The sequence below is a fragment of the Garra rufa genome, chromosome 21 (assembly GCF_049309525.1).
Source record: "Garra rufa chromosome 21, GarRuf1.0, whole genome shotgun sequence".
Classification (NCBI taxonomy): domain Eukaryota; kingdom Metazoa; phylum Chordata; class Actinopteri; order Cypriniformes; family Cyprinidae; genus Garra; species Garra rufa.
In genome coordinates, this window is record NC_133381.1 from 19,249,764 (window position 1) to 19,271,041 (window position 21,278).

Genomic DNA, 21,278 nt, shown 5'->3' on the forward strand with positions numbered 1-21,278 from the left:
TGAACTGTAGTGTCTTGCACCCACTAGTAAAAGAAATCGAAAATTATATTGTCTGAATAATTTTTGGTTTGACAGTAAATGGGAGGTCATACACTATAGGTCATATACTACATACAGTAAAAAAAATACTTTTGCAAAAGTAACACCGTGTCCTAACTAAATGCAATACAACAAGATTCCAGCGACTAGCAATTAGTCTGTCCACACAGGATTTGACACGACAACGCAACACAACAGTATCACTCAAATATCACAGCCATTTAGAAGCATACAAAAATTATATGGACAAATTTATAATCTAATTCATAAATAGCGAACATAATTAAAAGTACATACCGAGGGACTGTTACCATTTTTGTTGTGTAATACACTTGTTGGTTCGCACTGAGTTGTAACGTACGTGTTTGGTTTAATTTATTTTTACGCTCTGAGGTAAAATATCTTTTGTTGCTTTCAGTATGGCTATAAAGGTCATGCAAAATGATATTCAAACTCACGTTAGGCACTTTCTACTTTGAATGAAGCACATAAATAAGTACCTGAGATTATCATTGTCATAGTTTGTATTGCTGTTGGTCCAGAAATAGAAACCTTTTCTAAAACAGAAACCGTTGTGGCTGGTTAGGACAAAAACTCTAATTAACATGGATTGTGTCTAGTTAGGACACAGTGTAATGGTAAAGAGTTACACTACTATTATTATTATGTTAAAAACGGCTGAGTAGAATTTTTGTCAGGTTTCTTTGATGAATGGGAAATTCAGAAGAACAGCATTTATCTAAAATAGAAATCTTTTGTAACATTACAAATGTCTTTAGCCTGTTGCGTTCTTCTCCGGCACCAATGTTGGGACGTGGCATGTGGTAGCCATGGAGGGATCAGAGGCAAGCCTAAAAATTACTATTATTGTTATTATTATTATTATTATTATTAGTAGTAGTAGTAGTAGTATTTATTCTTATTCTTATTTTTTTAAAGTTATAATTCAATACAATTGTTATTATTACTTGCCTTTCTCATTGTCCTCCACCCTTTCCAATTCTCTCTAAATCTCCAACTTGTTATTATTATTATTGCCATTTTTATTATTATTGTTGTTGTTATAGGAATAATGGTTATTATTATTGCTAATAATATTTGATATCTCCAATGGCTTCCTTTTTTAATTATTACTACTATTATTATTATTATTATTATTATTATTATTATTATAATATTTATTAATAATCTGTTAGATATTATTTCACTTATGTACTACCTCTCCCACCCCAAAATGCAATAACTGGCTCACATGCGCAGACATTCGCATACACACATGATCATAATGTTCACAGACACATAAATACATACACTGTTATATGAATGCACTTGTAATATTAGATATCAGTATATATGTTGAAATTGCTTCTTTATCTAAATATTGTCATATTCTTTACTTGTTTTTTTTTGTTTGTTTTTGTTTTTGTTATGTGTTATATGTTTGGTGTAATATTGTCACATTCACTACTTGCATAATAAAAAAAAAAGGTTACTCACCAAAAAGAAAAAAAACAAAACAAATGTCTTTAGCCTTGCTAAATAAAAGTATCAATTCAAAAAAATATATATACTGACTTCAAGCTTTTTAATGGTATAGTGTAGGGCTGTGCAATTAATCGCAATCGCAAAAAAATCGCGATTTAAGCACATGCGATTTCTAAACCGCACAATGCTGCGATTTTATCTATCCCCCCAACAGCACCCCCGCCCCCCTTGAACGTCAAGTTCATTTTATTTTCGATATAGCGCCACATCACAAAAGTCATTTAAGGTTATCTTTCCTATAGAACAGGTCTATACATAGTTCTTTTATTAAACATACTAAATTGCCTTATGTTATTTATCTTATTTACACTAAGGCATGTCATTTCTGTTTCTTCATGGTCGCGTGATTACAATGTCTCCTCCAAGTAAACACGGACTGGATCGCGGACTCCATTCATAAAAACCTAATCTACTATAGCGCGGAATGCCACGTAATTCGTCGATTTTTGGATTAATAAAGCAAAAGTTGGTCTGTCACTTAATTCAAATCGCGATATGGACTAGTGTCTGTGAAAACTGAAATGCAAAAAGACCGTTTTAATATGAATCCTGCATGTTCCGTTTGCTTCTGTATGTATGAAAGAATGGCAGAGACGCGTTTTATTTCTTTACTACATGCAGACTGAAGCACACGTGACGCTCCCGCTAATTTTTGGCCTTTGCATCTCACATGAACAGATAAACTCAATCGCCAAATCGCTGAAGTGAGTTTCACTTTTACCGTTTCATTTGAGAAAACTAGCATCAAATACACACAGAAACTTCACTGCAACCTGTCAAAATAAAAGTACGGTTTAACATGTAACAGAACAATATTAGTCCTGTATTACTTTTGTACAGTATAATGTAGGTGTTTATATATTCCTATTTAAATAATTTACATAAAACAATATATGATAAAAAAAAATATTACAACAAGATTAACCACTTAATTATTATTTAAACGTTTTAAACTGAATATAATTTTTCTTCCACGCATTGATTTTAACAGTAAATTTCTGTTTGTTTGACAAAAATTAAAAGGGTTTATTTTTCATTTGATTAAAAATAAATAAATGTTTATGCTTTTTCATTATCAGAAAAATTAAAACACATAAGAATTTCTAAAAAATAAAAAAAGCAACAAAAAAAAGCGAAAGATTTTAGAACCCTCAAAATGTTAAAGTTTAGAGTTTTGGACTTGAAATGAATGTATTCGTTATTGCACAAAGTAGGCTAAAGTACCGGGAAAAAAGTAAAATGGCTTATTTATTTTATGTTGTCTGTTTTAAAGACAATTGTACTACAGTTTTGTTTATTAAACTTAATACTATGTTATTTCATGGTGAAATGTTTTGTTATGCACTTCTTGTGCACTGAATGCATTTAGAATGTGTGTATATAGCTTGTTTGAAAAAGCAAAATAAAAATAAAAATCGCAAATAAAATCGCAATCGCAATATTCGTTCAAAAAATCGCAATATGATTATTTTGTCCATATTGCACAGCCCTAGTATAGTGTATAATGTTTCAAAAAGCTTTTGATTTTTGGATCTTTCTGTTCATCAAAGAATCCTTTAAAATGTTTCTTGAACAGCAGCTCAGTATATTAGAATAATTTCTGAAGGATCATGTTTCACTAAAGACTGCAGTAATGATGCTGAAAATTTAACTTTGATCACAGGAATAAATTATATTTTAAAATATATTCAAATAGAAAACAGTTATTTTAAATAGTAAAAACATTTCAAAATTTTACTGTTGTGTCTTTGGATTAAATAAATGCAGGCTTGGTGAGCAGAAGAGACTTTGTTTAAAAAACATTAAAAATCTTACTGACTGGTAGTGTACATAGTTTTTTTTTTACAATAAGTGATGTTCTTTTCATAATATATCATATTATAATAAGAATATCATTGTTTCTACAAAAATATTAAGCAGCACAACTGTTTTTGACATTGCTAATAAGAAATGATTCTTTAGCACAAAATCAGCAGATTTCTGAATGATCAAATAAATGCAGCCTTGCTGAGCACTTTTGAAAATGTTAAAAAAACCTTACAGATCCCAGATGTTTGAGTGGTAGTGATAATGATAATAATTAGTGGTTGTAGTGATAATAATGTAGTGGTTGTAAATTAATTCATGGTTCTAATATCACAAAACACAAAAAGAAGATATTTTGATCCACATTGGTAACCAAACGGTCATTGTATGGACAAAACAACATTCAAAATATCTTCTTTAGTGTTCTACGGAATAAAAAAAGAAAGTTGTACAGCTGTGAAATTAATTTATTAGTGAACTATCTTGGCTACGTTACACACTAATTTTTCTTGCCTCATAAACAGGCCTATAAAAAGTAAAGGCATTAATCACTAATAATTATTTTAATTCATTTTATGGGTTCAAACTCTTTCCAAGTGCAACCTAGTGTCCCTGTGGTAATAAATCACTGCATTTAATGTGAAGAAAACCTGGCATTTGTCAGAGTTTGTCGTTCTGTTGCTGTCTTTCATTAGCTTAAGTGTGCATCTCGTCTCATCTCTCATGCGTGATGGCGTTTGATGGTGTGAAACACGCCACGGTAAAAGCCTTCCTTCCTGACTCCATCGATCCCGCTTCACACTCCGGCCGACGTATTGACGTGGGCGTGTTTTGATCAAGGCCTCGTTCAGATAGGGGTGACTTTGTAATTATATTCTTTTTAATTGCTTTCGCTTATCAGGGCTCTCATCTGCCAACGAGACCGTACCGCCGCGGACAACGATCTGACGGCGGAGCGGAGCAGAGCACACCTGATGTTTCCCTCTCTTCATCCCTCTCTTCTTCTCGCAGTATTACCGCTGCTCTGCTCTTAATGAGTTTCCGTGTGCATTGCGGATTCATTGATAAATGACAGCTTTATCAGAGCAGATCGCTGAACTTCGCCTCCTGTAATTTGTTTGTAGAAGAGTGTTGTCTAAAGCAGATTAGTGCTGTATAGATTTAGTTTTTCCTGCTCTACACACCCTCTCATCCCTGCTTTAACTAACGTCGTCGCTTTTTTTTTTATGTTTGTTTGCCTTTTTTTCCTCATGTCTTCATTCGCCTCTGTAAATCGCATGTTTTTTTAGGGTTTGTTTAGCGTGCCGGTAATTTGAAGGTTGTTGTTAAGTTCGGTGTGCTCTGCCAAAAATGTTCGCATGTTGATGATGTTTAGCGTTACAGTGATTTGAGTCGTTCGGTATGTTTCGTGAATGCCTGCCTCCCTCCATCAGAGAGCTAACAGCTTGCCAGTCGCCTTTTTTGCTTTTCAATACAGTTTTTTTTGTGTGTGCGCGCGCGTGTGCAGGCCTCACTAGATAAAGCTCATTTACACAGTTCAGAGTTTTGGGCTATGCCTCTTCGTCAGTGTTTTCACCGCCTCTGACGTTAGATTACACCACATTACACATGTATAGCACACAGGCGCGTGCGGGAGATTTGCTCCCGCTCGTATTCTCCCAAATTTCCTTATGTTTTAGCGAGTGCTGTTGTGTTTAAATTTTTAAAGCCGTGTAGCTTAGCATGGGAAAAAGGCCCCGGAAATGTGATTTAGTCATGCTCGCATATTTTGTGGTTTTGTACGAGGCCCAAAAAACTCCCCCTCAGCCTCCAGCTTAGGCAAATGAACTTCGCTCGTTTCTGTAAGAAAACTTGGTAAGTTTGCAATGTGAAATGATGAAATTCATATGAAAGTGTGGTCGTTTGAGTAGAGGTGAAAACATCCTTCTTTGTCTTTAAGGAAGCAAGAGATTTGAATGCTTTTAAAGTTACAATCTTTTTTTCTTTTTTTGCAGAGATCGTAGATTGTATTGTGTTGACGACTTCCTGAATCCTTCCTTTTATTGATCTTTGTCAGATAGGACAATCTTTTCCACTTCAAAACGTTGCATATTGAAGAGGCCGCTGCTTTGTGATTGAATTTCCATGCGGGCTTCAGTGTTTGCAGTTTTGAAATTGCACTGTATAATTATAATAGTAATTTGATATTTCTTTAATGTCTATAATATGTGTTCTCGTGGCATCATGTTCCATGCAAGTTCTCATTTTTATAATTGAGCTTTTGGTCCAAAGCAGTTCAACAGATCTTTCACAATTGAATGTCCGAGATAATTAGAAACAAAAGTAAAGCCAGACACAGAGACGCACATTTATGAACAATTTAGTCATTAGATTTAAGGTGCTGTTGAGAAACTAACTGAAAAGCTATTACAGGAAGCAAACACACTGGTACACTACCAGTCAAAAGTTTTTGAACAGTAAGATTTTTAATGTTTTTTAAAGAAGTCTCCTCTGCTCACCAAGCCTGTATTTATTTGATCCAAAGTACAGCAAAAACCGTACAATTTTGAAATATTTTTACTATTTAAAATGACTGTTTTCTATTTGGATATATTTTAAAATGTAATTTATTCCTGTGATTTCAAAGCTGAATTTTTAGCATCATGAGTAGTCACACAATCATTCAGAAGTCATTCTAATATTCTGATTTGCTGCTCAAATAATCTATTATTATTATTACTAAGCTGAAAACAGCAGAGTATATTTTTTTAGGTTTCTTTGATTAATAGAAAGATCAGAAGAACAGCATTTATCTGAAATAAAAATCTTTTGTAACATTATAAATGTCTTTATCATCACTTTTGATCAGTTTAAAGGAGCAATATGTAAGATTTTTTATTAAAATATCCAAAAAACCACTAGAACATTGCTATATATTTTGCTGACTTGTGTACTTACATTATCCCAAATGATTCAAAGAATGTTTAAATCCTAAAAATAAACAATTGTAACTAGTGTAATGGGATGTGTCATTGCGTCGCCTGCATATAATGTCATACATCCTCGATTTTCCGATTTTATTTTGTAGAAAACATGGAAACCCCAAAGACACTTTAAAATGTTATGCATTTTATTAGACAGGTGAAGAACGCACAGAGCTTTCAACACACACAAATGTATCTAGTATGATAAAACAGAGCTGCTTTTCCTACATACGCATGACCGGAAGAAGCAGAAGCGATTGGTTGTGGCATAATAAAAGTCTTTAATACAGTAGCTCATCTTTTAACATGACGGATTGCTTCAGATGTGGGAATTAAGATGACAACTTTCATGATTCAACACTCAATCATAGTTATCAAACTAAGCCTTTGTTTCTTCGTTTGTTTTGAATATGCGCCCTCTAGCGGTGAAAACTTACACATTGTGCCTTTAAAGCATCCTTGATAAATAAAAGTATTAATTTATATAACCCCCCCCCCCCCCTTCAAAAAAAGTAGATATACTGTCTTCAAGCTTTTGAATGGAATAGTGTATAATGTTACACAAGATTTTTATTTCAGATAAATGTTGATCTTTTGATCTTTCTGTTCATCAAAGAATCCTGGAAAAAAAAAAAATTCTTGACAGCAAATCAGCATATTAGAATGATTTCTGAAGGATCATGTGATACTAAAGACTGCAGTAATGATGCTGAAAATTTTGCTTTGATCACAGGAATAAATTACATTTTTAAAACATTTTCACATAGAAAACAGGTGTTTTAAAATAGTAAAAATGTTTTAAAATTGTACTGTATATGCTGTACTTTGGATCACATAAATGCAGGCTTGGTGAGCAGAAGAGACTTTAAAAAAAACTTCTGTTCAAAAACTTTTGTCTGGTAGTGTATAAACAATAAATACATTAACTAATTGGAATGCTAATTGGACTGCTCTAAATCTGAACTGATGCAGTGGGTTAGCTCTTTAAAATCGTAGTATGCTGCATGTTTAAGAGAATTTGGAGAGTGCTGACCTTGTGAATGTGTTTACACGCACACGCACACGCACACACACACACACACACACACACACACACACACACACACACCACAGATAGATGTTGCCACAGGCATCTTAACTGGATTACAACTTTAAAGAGTATGTATGTGATTTAAAGCTTCTGCTGTTTTGGTGCCTTTTTTAGTGTATGTGTGATTGCATCAGCCTTTTTTTCTTTGCATTTCTGTTGAATTTCACAGAATATGTTTGGGCCCTAGAGGTCTCTAGGTTAAAATGTTTAGTGTGACAGCAGGAAAATGTAATTTTAAAAGCATATTAATGGAATGTGCAATGAATGAGCTGGATCAAGCTCTCAGAGCATCGCCTTTTGAGCATAAGACTGCCATTCTGATCACATGACCTCTCCTAGTTCCTCTGCCAAACTCTTTCTCTCCATCTTCTCTCTCACCCTTCATCTTTCCTACTCTCATTCAACACAGATTAAGTTTTCCCCCTCCTCATCTCTTTTTACCTTCTCTTCCCTCCTCGCCCCGTCCTCCACCATGTGTCAGGTGTGTGTGTACGTTCGCTGCCATCGTGAATAATGAATATCTTTTCTGTCTCCGTCTTATTTTTGGCAGATGTTGAAATGTGCTGCATGATTATTTTATTTTTTTTGCTGTTTTGTTTTTTCCTGTCTTTTTGTGTGTATGTGTGTTGGATAGCGATGAATGCAGCTTCATTTTAATATGTTCTGTTTGTGGGAAGAAACAGCACTGTAATCCTGTCCTCCAGCACAGAAACACGCCACTGCCAATCGTTTATTTTTCTCCTCCTATCCCCACACCCCTCCTCCCCCCGCGACCGCTGCTCAGGGCAAGACAGCGCAGCGTTTGATAAGTACACGCGCTCTGTGGCACCAGAAATCCCCGTCAGTGTTGTTTCAGTAGATACATGCAGTTTAGTAAGAACGTGCGATCGGTGCCGTGAGCTCGCGAATGGAGGCAGAACTTTTTTTCACATAACTGTTTTTTGTTCAGTTTGAACAATAAAGTACTGCTTCAGCATCATACTGAAATCAGTGTTATTTTGCGAATGCACTGAGATACGATGTTGAACTGCATTGGGTTTAGCCTTTAATGTTTTAAATGAAATGATCACTTTGCATTTTTGTCAGTAATTTGAGAGCAATTTTTATGTTTTGTTGTGGAAAAGTTCAGTGATTGACAGGAGAAGTTTTCAGTAGTTTACATCTGAATCCTGTATTTTATAGTGAAACAGTTCAGCAGTTTACATTTGAACATTTTAGCACTTAACATTCAAAGAAATTAAACAGTTCATCAGTTTATATATGACTCCGGACCACAAAACCAGTCATAAGATGTATAAAATTTAGTTGTATACATCTGAAAGCTGAATAAATAAGCTTTTCATTGATGTATGGTTTGTTAGGATGGGGCAATATTTTGTCGAGATACAACTATTTGAAAATCTGGAATCTAAGGGGGGGAAATGTAAATACTGAGAAAATTGCATTTAAAGTTGTCAAAATGAAGTTCTTGGCAATACATATTACTAATCAAAAATTAAGTTTTTATATATTTACAGTAGGGAATTTACTAAATAACTTCAGAGAACATGATCATTACTTAATATCCTAATGGTTTTTGGCATAAAGAAACATTTATAATTTTGACCCATACAATGTATTTTTGGCTATTGCTACAAATATACCTGTTTTGTGGTCGAGGGTCAGATATTTACTGTAAATGAAATTAGTTCAGTAGTTTACCTCAGAACAGTTTAGCAGTTTAATTTACAAAATCAAGTAGTTTTTGAAACAGTACAGTTCAGCAGTTTGTAGTAACTAGTACAGAATTACGTAATTTAGGTATAAAATCAATTTAACTTTAAACTGTTAAATTGATATAACTATTACAGTTAGTGTTACTTATGAAAATGTTTAACGAATATGAAGCGGGTTACATCTAAAAATTTACACGGATACAAGTGTTTCAGGAGATTAGGACACAGAATAGGACACATGCTTATTCAATAACTTTTATTTTCTATTTGGGTTTATGTATATGCTTGACTCTATTTTTCCCAGGGCGTTGTTAGATGCCAGTGTTTCCTGACATAGTTATACAAACTTGTTTGATTTTGAAAACAGTATCATAACTATTAAACTATATCTTATGATTTTAAATCAGTATTTGAAGTCCCCATGAAATCAAAATAGATTTTGTTTGGCTTTTAGTATGAATATGTTAGACTTAAAGTTATTTATAGGCTAGCCCACATTCACACAGCAGCAGAATATGGTTGTCAGTCCTGTATTTGAGTCCTTAATATGGTTACGTTCACACACAGTATGATTATTTACCAGTATAAAAACCGCATTCTGTAACCAAACTCCCACCCGTAAATTTTCAGGACTCACAACCGCATTCTCAGAACACACATGCTGTGTGAAAGGGACATTTTGAGACCCACACCTGCAAGTAAATGCGGTTGTCAATCCCAAAAACTGACAGTGTGAACGTACAGTCAGGTCCATATGTATTTGGACACTGACACAATTTTTATTATTTTAGCTGTTGACCAAAACATATTCAAGTTACAGTTATACAATGAATATGGGCTTAAAGTGCACAACTTTAATTTTTAGGGCAGTCTCATCAAATTGGTAGAAAGGTTAAGGAATTACAGCTCTTTAATATGTACCTCCCCCCTTTTTTAAGGGACCATAAGTAATTGGACAGTTGACTGTTTCAGTTGTGGGCTATTCCTTCATTTTTTGCTACATCAATTAACCAGGTAAAAGATTTGGAGTTGATTCTAAGTGTGCCATTTGTATTTGGAAGCTGTTGCTCTGAACCCATCATGCAGTCAAAGGAGCTCTGCATGCAAGTAAAACAGACAATTGTTAGGCTTCAAAAACAAAAGAAATGCATCAGAGAGATAGCAGGAACATTAGGAGTGGCCAAATCAACAGTTTGGTGAATTCTGAGAAGAAACAGCAACATAAAAAGGCCTGGATGTTCACAAAAGACGACAGTATGGTGGATGATTGGATGATCCTCTCCATGGTAATAAAACATTTTACAACATCCAGCCAAGTGAAGAATACTCTCCAGGAGGTAGGCGTGTCACTGTCAAGTCTACAATCAAGAGAAGACTTCACCAGAGCAAAATAGAGAGGGTTTACCACAAGGTGCAAACAAGACCAGATTAGACTTCGTCAAAAAACATTTAAAAAAGCCAGAGCACTTCTGGAAAAGCATTTTTTGGACTGCTGAAATTAAAATCAATGTGTACCAGAATGACGGGAAGAAAAAAGTATGGAGAAGGCTTGGAACAGCTCATGATCCAAAGCCTACAACATCATCATCTGTGAACATGGTGGAGCAGTGTAATGGCATGAGCATGCATGGCTTCCAGTGGCACTGGGTTACCAGTGTTTAGTGATGATGTGACAGAAGACGGAAGCAGCCGGAAGAACTCTGAAGTGTATAGGGATATACCGTCTGCCCAGATTCAGTTAAATGGAGCAAAGTTGTTTGGGCGGCTCTTCATAGTTCAAATGGACGATGACCTAAAACATACAGCAAAAGCAACCCAGGAGTTTTTAAAGGTAAAAAAGTGGAATATTCTGCAATGGTCAAGTCAATCTTCTGATTTCAAATTGATTGAACATGCATTTCACTTGCTGAAGACAAAACTAAAGGCAGAAAGACCCACAGACCAACAACAACTGAAGTCAGCTGCAGTAAAGGCCTGGCAAAGCACCACAAAGGAGGAAACCCAGTCTATGGTGATGTCCATGAGTTCCAGACTTAAGACAGTCATTGCCTGCAAAGGATTCTCAACAAAATATTAAGAATGAACATTTTATTTATGATTATATTTATTTGTCCAATTACTTATGAGCCCCTGGAAATGGGGGGTCTGTGTATAAAAATGGTTGTAATTCCTTAGCATTTTATGTTATATTTTTGTTCAACACCTTGAATTAAAGCTTAAAGTCTGCACTTCAAATTCATCTTGATTGTATCATTTTTAAAACTATTCTAGTGGCATACAGAGCCGAAATTATGAAAAGTGTGTCATTGTCCAAATATATATGGACCTGACTGTAGCTTCAAAACAATGACAAAATTTGCATTTAGAAGACATAAGCGTTTGAAACTTACAGTCTCTAACGCCTGCCAAGATGGATCAAACGATTTTGATGACATCACCCTGTAGAAGTCTCTAGAATCCGAAAGCCCCCCCCCCCCCCCTTACACTAAATAGAAGCTAAAGCTGCGGCTGAAATCAGTCACTTGTTCACAGAATTAGTATTTTCTGTACAGTGAGTGGCACATAGTGCACTATATATTGGATAGGGAACGATTCAGTGTAAATATGCTTTTCGATGTGTCACGCAAACTGCCACAGCATGCACAAAATTTGCTTTGGTTCAGAGACACAATAGCACGCACCGTGTCATATGTGTGAGAGACCACAAAACGTATCGGACCCATTTGAATTCTACGTTGAATGCGGTAACACTTTATAATAACTATCCGTTATAACTAGTTAATAGATCATTAATAAACTGTTAGTTAATGGGTTATAAATGACTTGTCAAATAACAGTTAATAGTTTGCTAATTATTTATAACTATCTGTTATAACTAGTTAATAGACCATTAATAAACTGTTAGTTAATGAGTAATAAATGACTTGTTAAATAACAGTTAATAGTTTGCTAATTATTTATAACTGTGCCTTATAGATAGCCAATAGATAACTTACAAACTGTTAGTTAACAAGTTATAAATGACTTGTTAACGGTATTTTAATGATTTATAACTATACCTAATAAATTAGTAATAGATCATGAACAAGCTGTTAGTAAATTACTTACTAAAGACTTGTTAAGTATCAGTTAATAGTTTATATATGTTATTGGGACGTTATTCTAAAGTTGCAACTATTCTTCATTTATTAACTGTTAGTAAATGAGGAATAGTTGCAACTTTAGAATAACGTCCCAATAGCATACATAAGCTAATAACTAACACTTAACTAATATATTAACTCACACTTTACAAATCAGTTGTTCATAGTTTGTTAACCATCTACTAATACCAGTGAAACTTTGTAGAACAGCAAATGGATGGAACAAGTTCAAGCTGAAGAAATTTGATGTGAAATTTTTGTACCTCAACCTTGTTCCACCCATAGGCTTTTCTGTGTACTGTATTTTACCAAAGTAACTCCGCAGATGAAATGTTGAACATTCTGTTTAATGTATAGAAACACACATACTGAGCCATCACATGGCAGAACAGCAGTATACAACAGAATACAAACCCATGAGGTTTGGGCACTTTATCCTGATCAAACATCTTTAATGAAAAGATAGCAACTATTAACTGTTATTTAACAAGTCATTTATAACTCATTAACTAACAGTTTATTAATTATCTATTAACTAGTTGTAACGGATAGTTATTATAAAGTGTTACCTTAACCTCAGAGTAATAAGAGATGCTAAAGTCTGATTTTGTGGTGGCTGTGCTTTAAAATTAAATTATTATAATATTAATTCAAGTGACTAAATATTTTGAAAGTCTGACAGTAATCATTGTTGAGTACTACTTTGAGGTTAACCCTGCCTGCTTTAAAGTGTTAGTTTACCCAAAAATGAAAATTAGCCCATAATTTACTCACCCTCCAGGCATCCCAGGTGTTTATGACTTCCTTCTTTCAGACGAATCCAGAGTTATATTGAAAATTATTCAGGCATTTCCAAGCTTTAGAATTGCATAGGCGGGAGTGATTTATTATGTTTTAAATATGGATATTTTTCTTACAAAAGTGCATCGATTTGCTAAAGAAGGCCTTTATTCACCCCCCGGAGCCTTGTGAGGCACTTTTTATTATAGATGGATGCACTTTATACAACTAGTTTTGGACTGATGAAGAGAAACACCCGCCCCTGCAATTCTAAAGCTTGGAATTGCCAGGATAATTTATTCGACTCCAATAGGATTCATCTGAAAGAAGGAAGTCATATACACCTAGGATGCCTGGAGGGTGAGTAAATAATGGGCTAATTTTCATTTTTGGGTCATCTAACCCTTTAAATATTTAAAAATGATTAACAGTTGAAAACTTTCATACGAAATTTAGAAAAGCAATCAAATGTAATCAGTTACATTTCTTTAATAAAGAAATTGAAATAGTTACAGTTTTTATTACATTTTATATAGGGTAACTTGTAATTTGTAACCTACTATATTTCCCAACACTGCTAATTAATATATGAACAGTATAGTTTACAATCAAACAGTTTAGCGGTTTATTAAGCAGTTTTGGAAACAATAGTACTCTGAGCTGAACTCAGCTGTTGATTTAAAAAATACATAAATAAAATAACAGTTCAGTAGTTTATATTTAAACAGTATAGTTTAAAAGAGAACCGTTTAGAAGTTTATATTGAAAACGTTTTTACAACTTTTTTAGCAGCCCTGCTGAAAAAAACAATGAAAACCATCAATGAAACCAATGGCTCCCACTACAAATACCATTACAAACCATTATTAACTTTTAACCATTAAAACCATTAAAAAATGTTTTTTTTTTAGTGTGCTTTGGGACATATTCCATTAGGATTTAGTGGTTTTAACAAGCTGTGAATTGAAGGTGACCAATTACCATTAGAGACCTACAGATCCCATTAAAACCAGGAGAATTCCCATTATAACCAGTAAAACCATTACAAATTCTGTGATTTCAAGTTTTTTTTCCGCAGGGAGTATATATCTGAAACATTCATTTTTAAATTTAATAAGTTAACAATGAGTTAGTAGTTTATATTTTTATCAGTTTGCAATGCGACAGTTCAGTATATCTGAACCCAACAGTTCAGCACTTTACAGGGGAACAGTTCAGTAGTTTTCAGTGCATACTTTAGCAAGTGTGCCATTTTAGCAGATTGAACAGTGAGACTTCAGTGTTTTTTATTGGGTCCTTTCAGTCATTGACAATAAAACAGGTAGACACTTTAGAATCAACCCTCCTCAGGTGAAGGATGAATTAAATAACAGCCATGGTTCCTGGTAGTTTAAACGTGTCTTGGTGTGTCAGTGTTACTGTTTTCTTCCCGCCGTAAAGGTGCCACAGGGTACTGTTAGCCTAAAGAGCCGAGTGCTCCTAAACGGCTGTTGTCTTCTAATTGCTTTAATAGCACCTGGCCGGTAATCCCAGGTAATTATTGAGCTGAAATTAGACAGCTACTTCAAACATCTCTTAAAAGGAGCAAAGACTGCCTCAGGAACTTACAGCTCTCTTATCATGCATGCCGGAAAAGTGACATGGAAAAGTGGTTGCGGGTTTTGCATTCGTGTGGAGCTTAACGTGTTCCTCCCCACCCCCATGTAGCATGTGAGCGTATGCGGGGAACACTTGTGCAGTCCGTTCAGTTCTGGGTAAATCACTATTGTTGATCTCTGATTGAATATAAGACCCTTTAATAAGGCGAACAGGCTTTTAATAATTAAATGATTAAAGAAAGACACTCAAATTCTGGTTGGCGGATTGTGCCAGTCATAAAAGGAACGGCTAGCTCATCCGTTTGTAGTTTCAGACTGTGTGAATGGACTATGTAAAAACAAATTGTATAACTATTGTCCTTCATTGTTGTGTGTTTACTGTTGTGGCGGCATCCTGAGAGCATTGTTATTAGTTTGTTTGTGTGTATGTGCATGTCTCTCTCTAGAGTAGAAAGGCTCTCGGAGCCCCAAGGGCCCCTCACTTGACTTTTCCCTCCTGCTCTTTCAAGACAACCTTAACCTTTCAAATTGTGCAGGCAGACGTATAAGCACACAAATAACACACTTGCCCTCAGTGGCATTCGTTCGGATCTTAGCATTTAATTATGATAATCTAAGAGGCAAGCATTCGAAGAATTTAAAGGAAGTTACAGCTTCAGCGCCTAGCCAATCTACTCCAACCACACCTTTAGGATGTCACGGTTCCCTTTATAATATCATTGTTCTTTTTATAGTTTTCAAGTTTTGGTTTGTGATTTACATAAGTCTGCTCTGGGCCCCTCACAAGCAAGTCTGCATGTCCTTGAATCCTCCTGCGGTGGTAGATTGTGTCCAAAAGGGGGCGTTGTTAAGCTGCCGTACATGTGTGAAATGTTGAGCGGCTGATGTATAGCACTCTTATCAGGGGGATGGCAGCGTCTTTCTTCCTTTGCACACACAGATCCATACAGATACCTGTCCTATGATAATGTATTTCTGCAGGATGAGCACTCTTTTATAACATGTTAGATTTGTATTTAGATGTGGAATCTATCAGGGCTGCATTCATCAGATAGCTGCGAGTTTTGTCTCAGGCTATTTGATTATCGTTATTAAAAAGTTATTGTGAGGGGGGAAAAATGCGAGCGCATGCACGCCAGAATATGAATTCTGAGCGATAGCGTATCCGTAACGCGACGGCTCCATTTTTAACGGGATTATGTCCGAAAGTGGCCAGACTCCCGGTGTGAAGGGGTTCTGCCGCTTTGTGTTTCTGGATTTGTGGGATTAGAATTCTCGTTCCTCCGTTTAGTTGGACTCTTAATCCAGACTGATACAGCTTCAAAGGCTGGTCTTTATTAATCATGTGTTTACATTATCCATGGTCATACACTCCTTACAGACCAAAGCTCTCATTAGAACGAGCATGTAAGTCTTTTGTGTGCATTTTTCTGTGTGTGTGTGTGTTTGTTCAAATTAGACAGAGGGTTTCAACAGAGGCGACTTTTAACAAAGCTGAGCTTACAAAGCTAATTGGAGAGAGATGGGTTGGATCTGATGTTCTTGATTGGAATTTAAGGACTTTTGAAGAAAAGAGGGACAATGAGAGGGTTGTATGTGTGTGTGGGGGATAGAGAAAATTAGTGTGTTTTGAGAAATGGTCAAGGCTTGGGCTAAATGAGTTGTGTGTAATTTGGTGTACAGTTCATGTTTCCGTATAATTACAAGAAGTTGTGTTTCTCTAAGTCTTTTCCCTTTTCTGCAAACGTTATGCGACACATTCCCATTGTGTATAATAAAAATGAAAAGAAGTTTCTTTCTTTGTTTTTCCTTTCTTTTCTTTTTTTTTTTTGTTTGTCTGGTGGAATACTGAAAAGACATTCTAACCATTTAGGCTAGTCATTGCAGTTTTCGGTCTGGTTTTTGCCTGCTTGTGAATATAAATTAGGTAATGTTACATTATTGGAATATGTTTATTTGAATATATGTTTTAGAACATATTTCTATATACATAATTCAGAGTATGTAGGTTTCTAAGTCAAAGCTAACATGTCATTAATTTTTTAAATAATTTTAATGTCAAAAGCACATATTAATCTCTCTTTTTTCTACTCTCCTTTCTCTTTCTCTGCAGCCCAGTCCAATTCCAAGTCCTATTCTTGGTGGGAGGCCGAATGCAAGTCAGTCCCTGTTGGCCTGGTGCCGAGAGGTCACGAAAAACTACAGAGGCGTCAAAATCACCAACTTCACCACTTCCTGGAGGAACGGACTGGCTTTCTGTGCCCTGTTACACCACTTCAGACCCGACTTTATGTAAGCCATACACATTTATGATAATACACAGTCTTATACAAGCCTTAAAAACACACAAAAGCATATCTTGAGGTGGTTCAGTCAGCAGAAACTGTGTTTAGCAGATGGAGTGCTGATGCAACTTAATCAACATTAAAGGTATAGCACAAAAATGAAAATTGTAATATTTCTTTTGTGTTTCACATAAGAAAGTCATAGAGGTTTGGAACTACACAAGGGTGAGTAAATGAGAGAATTTTTAATTTTGGGTAAACATGTCAAGGAATAAGCTATTGGTTGACAACTAAAACAATTTAGCCTGCAGCTATCATTGGGGAAAATGCTTCATTTTATAATTCAAGAGTAATTTGATAGTTTTCTACACTATCAATTAAATTAATAATGCACTACCAGTCAAAAGAAGTCTCTTCTGCTCCCCCAGCCTGCATTTATTTGCTCCAAAGTACAGCAAAAACTGTAAAATACTATTTAAATAATTTTCTATTTAAATATATTTTAAAATGTAATTTATTCCTGTGAGCTGAATTTTAGCATCATTACTCCAGTCAAAATCATTCTAATATGCTTATGACTCCAAGCTTTTGAATGGTATAATGTATAATGTTACAAAAGTTTTAATTTCAGGTAAATGCTGATATTTGGATCTTTCTATTCATCAAAAAAATCTGAGAAAAATGTAAATAGATTAGATAATATTAAAAAATGTTTCTTGAACAGCAAATCAGCATATTAGAATGATTTCTGAAGGATCATGTGACACTAAGGGCTGGAGTAATGATGCTGAAAATTTAGCCTTGATCACAGGAATAAATTACATTTTAAAATGTATATAAATAGAAAAATTATTATTTTACGTAGTTATTAAGTTACATAGTAAAAATCACAATTTTGGATCAAATAAATGCAGACTTTAAGTAAGTTCTTTAAAAAAACATTTAAAATATTACTGTTCAAAAACTTTTGACTAGTGTTTATATTTTTAATCCTGGGTAAATTTTCTTCAACATAAAACTAATTTTACCTGCAGAAAGTAGAAAATTCGCTTTGACATGCAGAAGCGTTAAAAAAAACAAAACACTAAAAAGCATTATAAGAATCAAATACAAAAATGACACTGGAGATTCACAGTTTATTTATTATTGATTGTTCATTTTATTGTTGAGCCATTTTCAGTTGTTGCCTTTGATCAAAATAATTATCAGGTGACTCAGTAACCTCTATATAATTAATAGCGACAGCCCTAAACTCTATGTATACACAACTCACTTAATTCACCTCTCTCTCTCTCCCCCTCTGTGAGAATCTCACTTTGTGTGGGGGGTCTAAAATGGTTTATGATGGAGAGTTTTTAATCCCTCTGTCTTATTTCTGAACATTTCTGTGTCTGGTCTCATCAGGAATGACTCAAATCCTCCTTAATTACTACACTTACAGCAGATTCATCACAGTGCTGACAGCGCCACGGCCAACCACCCTCTGGGTTTAGCATACGCTAAAGTACCAGGAATCTGGCCGCCGCATATTTAAGAAAGATATTGACTGATTTCTTATCCTTGATACTTTAATGAAACATTTACAATTATTGACATGTATAAAGACAACACTTTTCACTCACACTATTCATACAACCTGCTGTTTGCTTCATGGATTAATCAGTGACCATTACTTAAAAAAGCAATGAATTTGCTGTTGATGTAACCAAGAACAAAATAGAATCAAACTCCATTGAATAAAATTCACAGTATTACCTTAAAATATGGCTTGTTACAGAAGTTAAGTGTGTTTATAAATGCTGTTTCATGTGGAGAAAGTCCTCAGAGGGCTTTTAAAGCACACTGTGCCCCAGGGGACAGTACACAGCCCACATCAAGGTTTGATTGACAGGTAATGAATGCTGAGGCTTATGATATAAGCAAAATGAAGGATATTGTCCATTTTTAGAGTAGCCCACTACTGTTTCCCCTGCTGAAGAGGAAAGACCCCAGGCACACAGTGGGTAGGGTAATGAAGAACGAGAGATGAAACGCTTAATGTGTTGAGTGGTTGAGTAAAAGCTGTGTGTGTGTGTCTAATTTTGCTTGCACTCACACACACTCTATTAGTTGTGTTGATTGCAGAGCTGTGAAATTGCATGTTACAGCCATTACATGAGACGCATATTTAAAGCTAACTCTCTCTCTCTTTCTCTCTCTCGCTGTTCTTTCCTCCCTCCTAGTGACTACAAGGCTCTCAATCCTCAAGATATTAAAGAAAACAACAAAAAGGTAAATGCTACACACTCTCTTTCTCTCTTCGTTTGTTTGTGCATCAGTAATCCTCCTCATAGGTGATTTATTTTGTTATAACTCTGATTCACTCCCACCCAGCGTTCTCTAATTGCCACTTTCAGAATGCGGCTCCCCTGCCGACACTGATGGAAAGAGTGTGTGTTTGTGTGTTTGCTCGCGTTTGTGTGGACCGAATAAGTCCCCTGGGAATCGTAAGATAGCATCATAATTCATAAACATGCTATAAATAAACTTTACAGGCTTCTCAACAGAGAGAAGGAAAGAGGGAGAGGGAACGAAAGAAGAGGAATAAAGGGATGTTAATCACACACTTAGAGGAAAATGCAGAAACAAGGATGTTCAAACAGAAGATACACACACACAAACTTGCAAACATACTTGTGAAGACCTCCCATTAAAATGAAAATTCTGTTATTAATTACTCACCCTCACGGCATTCCAAACCCATAAGACCTTCGTTCATCTTCGAAACACAAATTAAGATATTTCTGATGAAATCTGGGACCTTTCTGACCCTCCATAGACAGCAAGAGCCCTACCACGTTCAAGGCCCAGAAAGGTACCAAGAACTTCGGCAAAAACGAGTACCTTTCTGGGCCTTGAACGTGGTAGGGCTCTTGCTGTCTATGGAGGGTCGGAAAGGTCCCAGATTTCATCAGAAATATCTTAATTTGTGTTCTGAAGATGAACGAAGGTCTTATGGGTTTGGAACGACATGTGGGTGAGTAATGACACAATTTTCATTTTTGGCTGAACTATCCCTTTAACTTCTGTTGTTTTTAAATTAAGTAGTTATAGACTATAATTGCTACACCCAACCCAAGTCCTTTTGGGCTTGTTAAGTGATGATGTAATGTGCGTCCAACGGATGCTGTTTCCGGGTCGAAACCTCAACTTATTTCCCTTGAGAATACTATCTCAACAGCCGTTTATGAGCACTGTTTATTCATAATAAACATTTAAGCTAAACTTTTTCAAACTTATGTTGTACACTACAGTCTCTGTGCTCACAGCGTCCCAAACACAAATAATTGTTATGTTTATTTATTTATATGTGTATTTTCATTGTCTGGCGATCTGGGATTTCGGTATGGAGTTAAAGGGGAGAGTTATAACTTTTTCACATTGTAAGTGTATATTAGCACCATTTGTTGTTTTCTCATGACATCTGATAGAGCGTTTGGAAGCGGACGTGTGACATCAGACTTAACAAGCGGACAGACATTTGAAATATTATTAGGGGTTTAAGCGCATAGCGCTGTTGTAATTGTTTAGGTCATTGCACACTGAGTCTGAAATTTTTTCTGTTTTTCTGAAAAGTTTTTTTCTTTCCTTTCCTATGAAAATGCTTGTTACGGATGTGAAAATGCAGAAAATTTAACCTGATCCGAATTTTTTATGACGGACAAAAGTTTCGGAGGCAGTGTGTAAACGTGATTGACACATGTGGTCGTATTTATTTTTTAATGTGCAAAAATTTCGACAATTTCTGTCTCAGTGTGCAAAAACCTTTAGAATGGTCACGGCTCAGCGATCTCCACATAAAACTGATTGTGAAGACCAAACCGTAAGTTGTAGAGGCTTGAAACTTGGAGGAATGGTAGTATTCACACTGCTTACTACAGTGACGAAGACTTGCCCATTCGGCCTGATGGAGGCGCTACAGCAAACAAAAGTACGCAATCGCTCATAACTCCTAAACCATCAGTCTTAGGCTCAAGTGTGTTGTGTGACACACAATTTTTGGGTATTTCACATTTTTCAAAAAACCTACTTTTGCAAACTAGTCCTAGGTTTTTTGCTTGCTCGGAACCAAACCAGTGCAGAAAGATTCTCTGGAGAGTGAATATCAATAATTATCAAAAAAGTTGAACTTTCGACTCGCCGTCACAAAGGGACACCGAAACGTTTGAAAGGGGCAAGGCCATTTTTAGTAAAATGCCTGTAACTCCTGAATGGAATGAGATATCTTTGCCAAACTCAGAACACTTCACAGGAAAAACAAATGTGGAGCTTGGC

General features: G+C 35.4%; 1 protein-coding gene across 1 annotated transcript in view; it reads left to right on the forward strand.

The window, feature by feature from the left end:
• ehbp1 (EH domain binding protein 1) overlaps positions 1-21,278 on the forward strand; it is a 174,010-nt gene that overhangs the window by 58,972 nt on the left and 93,760 nt on the right. The window contains exons 8-10 of the mRNA XM_073826562.1: positions 14,789-14,835; positions 16,793-16,971; positions 19,187-19,235. Of these exons, the coding sequence (XP_073682663.1) occupies positions 14,789-14,835; positions 16,793-16,971; positions 19,187-19,235 (275 nt within the window). The remainder of the gene's footprint in view (positions 1-14,788; positions 14,836-16,792; positions 16,972-19,186; positions 19,236-21,278) is intronic.